Below are 10,151 nucleotides of genomic sequence, written 5' to 3' on the forward strand. Positions count from 1 at the left end.
GAGCAGTTGGCTCTCATATTGGACTAAAGTTCAATTCCTCACCAACTTTAGACTTTTTTGCTATTTTTTGCTAAATTTTAAGATCTTGCGAGTTTTAAGGTAGTTTAGCTTTCTTGGCAAGAAGTTAGCAGCATTACTAACATTGGCTGAAGCCTCACAGACTTCCGCACGAGATTGAACATCTGGACTTTCTTAACTTCAATCAAAATTAGAGTTACAGTCCTTTCATACGTACGAGCGACCTATTGTTTCGATGAGATTATTAGTCAATCGAACCCTGTAAAGAACCAGGCCGGTGTAAAGCTCGAGAACTTGACTGTAATATTTCGGTTCAGCTGAGTTTCTTGAGCAGCCGCAGCATCACGTTTTGAAAACAAGCCGAAACCGGGAGATCGGATTTTACTCAAAAAGACATCAGATTTCTCCCACAAAAATTTGCCAGCGAAGTTCGGTTGAAGTCTCAGGTTATATTTACCCACAAATTTCCAAACTCTTATTTCTGAAAAAAATTGAGTTCTGTCGAAAAGTTTTAGTTGTGAAATTTTAATCCTCAGTAAAAATTGGTTTCTCGATGATCTCAAAAATTGTGGAAATCACTTGCTGATCGGTCAAACTATGAAATAAAGATTTAGTTCATAACTATTTTGCGAAAAATTTTAATTGAGAACTTTCGCGTATTTGCTCAACAATGCTTAAGACACTAAAATTGACCGTGTTTTTATCCTAATGACGGAACCTTTTTATATCCAGCATCTTTTGACAATTTAGTTATTGCATTTCTTCCAAGTATCTCGCATGCTCAAGTAACTTCCAATTTTACTGCCATACATCTCCGAGAAGTTAACTGTCTTTATATTGGACTATCCATCTATGTCAATCGCTATCATCAACTTGCTCTCAAAAATGACAGACAATTTTTAAAAGCTCTCAACTCGTTGTTTGTGACCTTTTCGAATTCTTTCTTCTGCACAACTGTGCAGATTTCACTGAAATTAGTACTAGGTTTTTTCTTAATTTTGATTTTCCTCTTCTGTTCCCTAACTCATAGTATAATTGCATAAAATTTTCTCAGTATTCAGTGAAGAAAACTTTGACAAAATGCTAATTGCTCACGTTACCAACTTTCAGCAACTTTACGTCTGTCACATTTTTCAAGCCCTTTTTGCTAAAATCTGTAGCCAGATGGAACAAACTTTAATATTTTTTCCTTTTTCATTTTTCCGATTCACTATTTTTCATTTGAAAATCCTCTTTAAATCTCGCGTGCTAACTAATTAATTTCCGTTCAGTGAAAAAATGAGCCGAGACTATACAGAAATGTATTAACCATTTTCATACGTATGAATTGCTCTCTGGCTATTAAGATGCTCTTGTGAATTAGTCAATCTCCTTCTTTTGGTTACTCTTATTCTTACTCCATCTATTGAGTTTGATCCAAGGCTTTTAGCTTTTGTCTGTTTGCAATTGGCTTCATTGATTTCGAAATTTTCCATTCATTTCATTTACAAACTTGAAATCAAACACTGAAATCAAACACTGAAGCCTGTTCCAGATCTATCACCAGGGAGTTTCTCAGATCTTATCGCCATTTTTTCTCATATGAAAATAAAGCATTCTTAAAATATGCATGACAGAAATATTTTTTGAAACACTCTCTCCCATTTATTAAGATTGCGCTGATTAAGTCTACAACGGATTCGGTTGACCAGTTCAAGTACTTTCAATGACGTCTTAAACCATTTCATACCTGCAAAGGTCCTTTTGTGACGTCTGCGGTGCTCTAACTATTATTACGTTTTGTTTCTTGTCAAGCCGGTATTTGTTTTTATACGTTGTATGTTTTGAGTGATTGGGATAAGTTGTGTTGCAGAGTGGGACAGTAAGAGCAAGTGGTATGTGAAGTCAGTGGATGGAGAGGTCATCTATCAGGTATTATTAACACATATCAGGAGCATTGCTCACATCCCTGGGATCAGATCCCAACAAAAGGCGCTATGTCCAGACTGAATAGAACGTACAATGAACGTCGTGCATTCAAAATTACATGGTCTGAAAAATTATATGAAAGAACGCAAGTGGACACGAGAGAGGCAAATTTGCACCCACGATAGTCTATGGACATAGGCAACTTTGAAAGCCCGATAGTCTGGACATAGTCTATTTTGATATCACGAATCTTGAAAGGTCATCGGTTCATTCCTCATACAGGTCATCCCGGGTCGAGGTGTCAACGCTAAAAAACGCAAAATTATGTAAGATTGGCGTTGAATGCGTAGAATTTATGTAAGATCTACGCTTAAGCGTAGATCTTACATAAATTCAACGCATTCAACGCTAATCTTACATAATTTTGCGTTGAATTTTGGCGTAGATCTTACATATTTAGCGTTGAATTTTAGCGTAGATCTTACATATTTAGCGTTGAATTTAGCGTAGATCTTACATAAATTCAACGCATTCAACGCTAATCTTACATATTTTTGCGTTGAATTTTGACGTAGATCTTACATATTTAGCGTTGAATTTTAGCGTAGATCTTACATAAATTCAACGCATTCAACGCTAATCTTACATAATTTTGCGTTGAATTTTGGCGTAGATCTTACATATTTAGCGTTGAATTTTAGCGTAGATCTTACATATTTAGCGTTGAATTTAGCGTAGATCTTACATAAATTCAACGCATTCAACGCTAATCTTACATAATTTTGCGTTGAATTTTGGCGTAGATCTTACATATTTAGCGTTGAATTTTAGCGTAGATCTTACATAAATTCAACGCATTCAACGCTAATCTTACATAATTTTGCGTTGAATTTTGGCGTAGATCTTACATATTTAGTGTTGAATTTTAGCGTAGATCTTACATATTTAGCGTTGAATTTAGCGTAGATCTTACATAAATTCAACGCATTCAACGCTAATCTTACATAATTTTGCGTTGAATTTTGGCGGAGATCTTACATATTTAGCGTTGAATTTAGCGTAGACCTTACATATATTCAACGCATTCAACGCTAATCTTACATAATTTTGCGTTGAATTTTGGCGTAGATTTTACATATTCAGCGTTGAATTTTAGCCTAGATCTTACATATTTAGCGTTGAATTTAGCGTAGATCTTACATATATTCAACGCATTCAACGCCAATCTTACATATTTTGCGTTGAAATTTGGCGTAGATCTTACATATTTAGCGTTGATTTTTAGCGTAGATATTACATATTTAGCGTTGAATTTAGCGTAGATCTTACATAAATTCAGCGCATTCAACGCCAATCTTACATATTTTTGCGTTGAATTTTGGTGTAGATCTTACATATTTAGCGTTGAATTTTAGCGTAGATCTTACATATTTAGCGTTGAATTTTAGCGTAGATCTTACATAATTTTGCGTTGAGTTTTAGCGTAGATCTTACATATTTAGCATTGAATTTTAGCGTAGATCTTACATATTTAGCTTTGAATTTAGCGTAGCTCTTACATATTTAGCATTGAATTTAGCGTACATCTTACATAAATTCAACGCATTCCACGCCAATCTTATATATTTTGCGTTGAAAGTTGGCGTAGATCTTACATATTTAGCGTTGAATTTTAGCGTAGATCTTACATATTAAGCGTTGAGTTTAGCGTAGATCTTACATAAATTCAACTCATTCAACGCCAAACTTACATAATTTTGCGTTGAAATTTGGCGTAGATCTTACATATTTAGCGTTGAATTTTAGCGTAGATCTTACATATTTAGCGTTGAAATTAGCGTAGGTCTTACATAATTTCAACGCATTCAACGCCAATCTTACATATTTTGGGTTGAATTTTAGCGTAGACCTTACATATTTAGCGTTGAATTTAGCGTAGATTTTACATAAATTCAACGCATTCAACGCCAATCTTACATATTTTTGCGTAGAGTTTTGGCGTAGATCTTACAAAATTAAGGTTGAACTTTTTGAATTCCGTTTCAGACCACTTTATGATTTCAAAAGTTTTCCAAGTTTTTTTTTCAAAAAGTCAATTTTTTCACTGTTTCGATACCTATACTTCACAGGTGAGAAAAGCAAAGTCAGCAAAAAACCACTTTTTTGTGCTCTTTTATAGTGCAAAATCCATTTGAGATCATTTTACGATTTCAAAATTGTTCAAGTTTTTTTTTCAAAAAGTCAATTTTTTAACTGTTTCGTGTTTCGACCCTATACTGCACAGGTGAGAAAAATCACTTTTTAGTGCTCTTTCAAAGTGCAAAATCCGTTTCAGATCATTTTACGATTTCAATACTTTTTCAAGTTTTTTTTTCGAAAAATCAATTTTTTTACTGTTTCGACCCCTATGCTGAAAAGGTGAGAAACGTGAAGTCAGAGAAAAATCATTTTTAATGCTCTTTTATAGTGAAAAATTCAATTGAGAGCATTTTACGATTTCAAATTTTTCAAGTTTTTTTTCAAAAAGTCAATTTTTTAACTGTTTCGTGTTTCGACCCTATACTGCACAGGGGAGAAAAATCACTTTTTAGTGCTTTTTCAAAGTGCAAAATCCGTTTCAGACCATTTTACGATTTCAAAATTTTTTCAAGTTTTTTTTTCGAAAAATTAATTTTTTCACTATTTCGAACCCTATACTCCTAAGGTGAGAAACAAGAAGTCAGAAAAAAACTTTTTTAGTGCTCTTTTATAGGCTAAATTCAACGAAATATATGCAAGTTCTACGCTTAATTCAATGCAATATATGTAAGATCTACGCTAAAATAAATGCAAAATATGTGAGATCTACGCTAATTTCAACGCAAAATATGTAAGATCTACGCTTTATAAGGATTGCGGCTCTTAAGGAAACCAAGGTAGGGTGGCGCAATGGTAGAAGAGGCGACAAGTAAACAGGAGGTCATTGGTTCGAGTCCCATACCCAGAGTTCTACGCGTTGATTTTTTGTAAGATCAACGCTAAATTCAACGCAAAAATATGTAAGATCTACGCTAAATTCAACGCTAATTATGTAAGATCTACGCTAAATTCTACGCTAAAATTGTAAGATCAACGCTAAATTCAACGCAAAAATATGTAAGATCTACGCTAAATTCAACGCTAATTATGTAAGATCTACGCTAAATTCTACGCTAAATATGTAAGATCTACGCTAAATTCAACGCTAAATATGTAAGATCAGCGGCAACTAGCGTTGACAAGTTGGAAAATTCACCGCCATTTCTTACATAATTTTGCGTTGAATGCGTTGAATTTTTGTCTTCAAATTCAATGCATTCAACGCAAAATTATGTAAGAAAATTGCGGTGAATTTTCAGACTTGTCAACGCTAGTTGCTGCTGATCTTACATAATTTTGGCCAAATTCCTCGGCCCGGGATACATTTTGAAATTTATACCTTAACACTGAAAAATGAAGAAAGTTTCATAGATAAAAATTATGCTTTAGTAAGATTGGAAAGAAAAAACTATTGACGTATCTCAGTGATTATTGCTTTTTCTTCGGTTTCAGTGACACAAGGTTCTTCGGTTTCAGTGGTATAACGATTGATGCAATTTGGGAGTAAAGTTTTGTATAATCCTTGAACCCCGGGTCGAGTTGTCACGGCATTCAACGCAAAATTATGTAAGATAAGCGGTAAATGCTGAAAATTTTGTAAGATAAGCGGTGAATGCTGAAAATTTTGTAAGATAAGCGGTGAATGCTGTGAAACTTAACTTTATCGCCGCTTATCTTACATATTTTTCCATTTTTTCCTCGACCTAGGATGACTACTGAAAAGTCATACAAATCATATATCACCTTGGCAACTAAAAATATTGTATAATGAGAGACCTGGTCATGGTTGTGATAGTGATATCTGTTTTAGGTGTACGAGGAGCCAGGTGCTATCCAGAAGAATCACTTCTCATTCTCGACTTCTCGTGCTTACGACATCCACTTCTTTGACCGGACTAACAGGGTAAGTATGTCACACGTTGGCTGCACAAATCAATGAACGGCATATAAATAAACACAACGTTCAACCAGGCTCATATCCATGAACACACTCACACTAAGAGATGCTCCCAAGATATACGTAATCTCAAATGAAATGACCATTATTTTCTGCCAGCTCGTCTTCGTACAGTTTTGAACTTTTCTCTAGGCGAAGTGGTTGTGTCCTTGACAAAGCTCACTGAGTTTGCTGTTTCTGCTGTCTTCTTCTTCTTGCCCCACAATGATACAAAATTAACAATTCATCGCCAAGCCTCTGTGTCGCGGTTTCGGACAGAACCCCACGAAAAAAAAACGCAATCAAAATTAGATAGAAAAAAACCCACTGAAATAAACCCCACGGAAAAAATCCCCCACGAAAATAAACCCATGTTTCAAAAATAGTCGCCTTACTTCGTCGTTAAATATTTCTCGTGGTTTCAAAGTCGTTTATTAGGAATTGCCCCAGATCCTCTTTGTGGTTGTTTCATATGGTGGATACCTTTTTGATGCGGAGAATTGAAGACATTTTAAATGCACATTCTGCGCTGGCTGTTAGAAAAATGTTCGACAAAATCCGCTGAGTTGATGCACAGTCTTAGTCAATTGCGTCCTATTTAATTTGGTTTTTAAGTTCGTAAGTCTCAATTAGCGTAGAGTGGGGTGCGTGTATATATTGGTAGGCTGATTTCCGGATAATTTGGTATTTAGGTGTCCAAATGTGGTGCTTGCATTGTGCTTTGTTTCTTCTTAATTAAAACTCCCAATTCGTATAAGTCTAATTTTCTCTCTTCTAAATGTAAGGTGACCCTTGATATATAAGATTTGTTCGTCCATTATTGCTTTTAGCGCAACACAATTTTTCGAATTCCGAGGTTTCAATTGAGCGCTCTACAGGTTTTTTTTTCGGAGCAATTTTGTTTGATAATGCCGGGTCATTGATAATAATTGGTAGTTTCAGATAAATCTTAACTCCCTGTCCTCGTCAAGATTACATTCACACAGTCTCAAGAGAAACATTTAAAAAAAATTATGCTGATTGAATAAAAACTTGACAATCGCACTGCACAATAATTTTCATAACAATAACTGTATATTCAGAGAAATATCAATATAGAGTTTGAAAAATACATTTTTCTCAACCACAATCATTTCAACAAAAATAAGATTAAGACCCAACAGTTTATTTAAAAATTAAGTAACATTAGCCCATGAAAAACGAATCGACGATATTGGTTGAGCAGTACTAGATAAACAGGAAAACAAAATCTGACCACATGACTATAATCAATACGTTTGACAGTAGACTTTAAATTATTTTCCCTAAAATCCAATTTTCCCTTAAGTAAGAACCGATCAATGATTTTACCATAAAAGAATTAACTACACATTATTCAAAAATCTGATTTTTACATTCGCTGCAAGATTGGGCGCAATTATAGCAACTTCGCCAAATATCCCCAAAAATGAATTGCTACTATAGTGAAAAATATTTTTTGTCACGGAAAACGATCTACTAACGATCACAAATTTATATTTGTTTGAATAACAAAATAAACATTTTTGTAGAAAGTATCGAGACAATAACAACAAAATAAGAAGCATTAAGACATTGAAGAATGGGCGTCTTTCAAGAATGTTATTGGCTCTGTAAAATTTCATTATAAGGTTCTTTAGTCTGAGTTTATGAAAAAAAAATGGCTTAATCTTAGTAAGCAAAAGTTTCAGAGTCATTATACTTCTCTCAAGCAGCTGATTAAAAAAACTTGAAAAATGCTTGTGTGAATTTTTGGACGCTTCCAACTAAGATACAAACCCAAATGACATGGCATGCAGAATAATGTCATTTTTCTTCCTCATCTTTATACACATTTTCGGTTTTCTAACATTGTACCTTTGAACAATGAAAGAATTAGCAGACGTATTACATTTCATAACAACTTAGGAAGATTACAATTGTCCACATTTGAACACTTTCTTGTGGTTGAATAAACAGTATTTAATTCAAAGAGACAATCTTGATTTGAGAGACGAAAAACGTCTGCTAAGCATTTGTTTCTGCAGAAAAAAACTAAATAGAGTATTTATAGCAACTTCAATTGCGTACAAATGAATCGATAGAAATTGTCGTTATGCTAGTCTTATGACTAGCATTTGAAGATAACTATTACAACAGCGTCTAAATTTGGCTCAAATAAATAAAAAAGACGAAAAAATTTTTATTAACTTTTTTTTTCACAAATTTTATTTCCTCGATTTTATTTCCAAACCAAAGTAATATCTGATGGACTCAAGTTTCGTTTAAATCCGTCAAAAAAACTGAGAGTTATGCGCTATTTATTTCTGCTATCCTCTAGTTTTAATAAACATTAATACCCTAGGTAGCTCAACCTTTCCCGAGCCGAGGTGTCAACGTGTCAAATTTCGTGACAAAAACGCAAAATTATGTAAGATCTAAGCTAAATTCACGCAAAAATATGTAAGATATACGCTTAGAAACTAAAATTAAGTAAGATCTACGCTTAGAAACTCATAATTATGTACGATAAGCGGCAATTAGCGTTGACAAGTTGGAGGTATAACCACAAGTTTTATCGTTTGAACAAAATACAAAGAATTCAACGGCCAGACAATATTTACAATTCAAGAGAGAAAGTTCATTAGAAGACGTTTTTTTAAAAAAAAACAATGAGTGCTGCACAAGCATTTACACTTCAGGCATATTTTAAAGAGAAAAATTCCGCAGGATGTATATAGTCAAAAATTTTAAATAATTGCACTGTTGTCCTTGAAATTCCATCATTAGAACATCTGTAATACAAACTTTTAATTCGTTACGAAAATTTTTTGTCTACTATATAGCGGCACAAAAATAACAAAATTGTTTATATAGATGTGCGAAAGAATTAGTCTTTTATTTTGTATTCATTCGTAGTGTCTATGCGAAAGATCGCAAAACTTATTTTTGCAGAAATTCTAACCTGTGACCTAATATCCTTTGCTTTGATTCATCAGACTTGAAATTAGCACTTATGGAAAGGCGCAAAATTAGTTTGATTACTTTTGAAGCTGATAACGACAAATTTATCAATTCCACTATATCATTTTCTACCAAATGTTACGCAATAATTGTTCATAAAATTCTTTTATACTGTAACGGAATAAACACGTCAATTTCAAAGACTTCTGTGCAATTAATTTTCTGAATAATGCAGGAGGTGATGGTGATCCGCAAGGAACTGAACAGCTGCAGTGACACCAACTGTTGTGGCTGTGCCGAGTCAGTAATTGAGGCTCCTCTCGGGTCTCAAATTGGACGTCTGCAAAATGAGTTAGTCTGATACTACAAAACTGTTCAAATCAGCGTTTTTTTTCAAATCAAATTTCAGGGCACCTGAACAATCTGAATCCCTTATGAAAACGTCACTTTTTTATGTGTGTTGAGTTTGCGGGTTGTTTCAGCTGCAGTGTATGTTCTCCTCAGTTCTCTGTGCTGAACTACGAGAGTGACTTTGCCCTGATGATAGACGGGCCCTGTGAGTCAAGGAGGTGTTGCTGCAGCCACAAGTTCCAGATCAGGAACGACGAGGGACAACACGTCGGAAGAGTTGTGTCTAATTATCTCGAGGTCAGGCCAACTCCTATTATCATAACTCGGGCTTTCACTGCGCGTTCAGTGTTTTCGTCAATCTCACTAACTCAAGAACTTCAATTGATCACTTCTAGTTCCTCGCCAAGATTCATGAAACTGGAATATTTCCAAACCTTCATAAGATTAGCTTATAGTTAGTTCACTTGGCGTAGCTTGATGCAAATAACGTAGCTGACTTCATAATCCAAAAAGTTATTATATTAAGTTCTTTGGGACCAAGAGCTGTTTGAACAGCTCATCAAAATTTGAATGTATTGAAGTTCATTCAAATTTCTGCGCCAAAAAACCTGCAATAAACTTCACACTGAATATCCGTTAAAACCACTTATATCCAAAAATGCCCCTGCGATAATACAGTGAGACAAATACCAGTATTTAGGTGAAATTTTTTATTGGAATAATTAAAATATTTGAACGAAGTATTAATATGTGTGCAGGCATTGGAGAAGGATATATTCACTCCAGTGGACAACTTTTCGGTGGAATTCAGTGTGGAACTGGAGGCCAGGCAGAAGGCGGCTCTGGTGGCTGCCATGTT

At 34.4% G+C, this 10,151-nt stretch overlaps 1 protein-coding gene across 1 annotated transcript in view; it reads left to right on the forward strand.

Moving 5' to 3' along the window:
- LOC142337026 (phospholipid scramblase 2-like) overlaps nucleotides 1-10,151 on the forward strand; it is a 34,817-nt gene that overhangs the window by 19,864 nt on the left and 4,802 nt on the right. Inside the window, exons 4-7 of the mRNA XM_075386063.1 lie at nucleotides 1,871-1,929; nucleotides 5,855-5,947; nucleotides 9,177-9,292; nucleotides 9,424-9,589. Of these exons, the coding sequence (XP_075242178.1) occupies nucleotides 1,871-1,929; nucleotides 5,855-5,947; nucleotides 9,177-9,292; nucleotides 9,424-9,589 (434 nt within the window). The remainder of the gene's footprint in view (nucleotides 1-1,870; nucleotides 1,930-5,854; nucleotides 5,948-9,176; nucleotides 9,293-9,423; nucleotides 9,590-10,151) is intronic.

Source organism: Convolutriloba macropyga, chromosome 3 (genome assembly GCF_964194025.1).
Source record: "Convolutriloba macropyga chromosome 3, txConMacr16.3, whole genome shotgun sequence".
Taxonomy (NCBI): Eukaryota; Metazoa; Xenacoelomorpha; order Acoela; family Convolutidae; genus Convolutriloba; species Convolutriloba macropyga.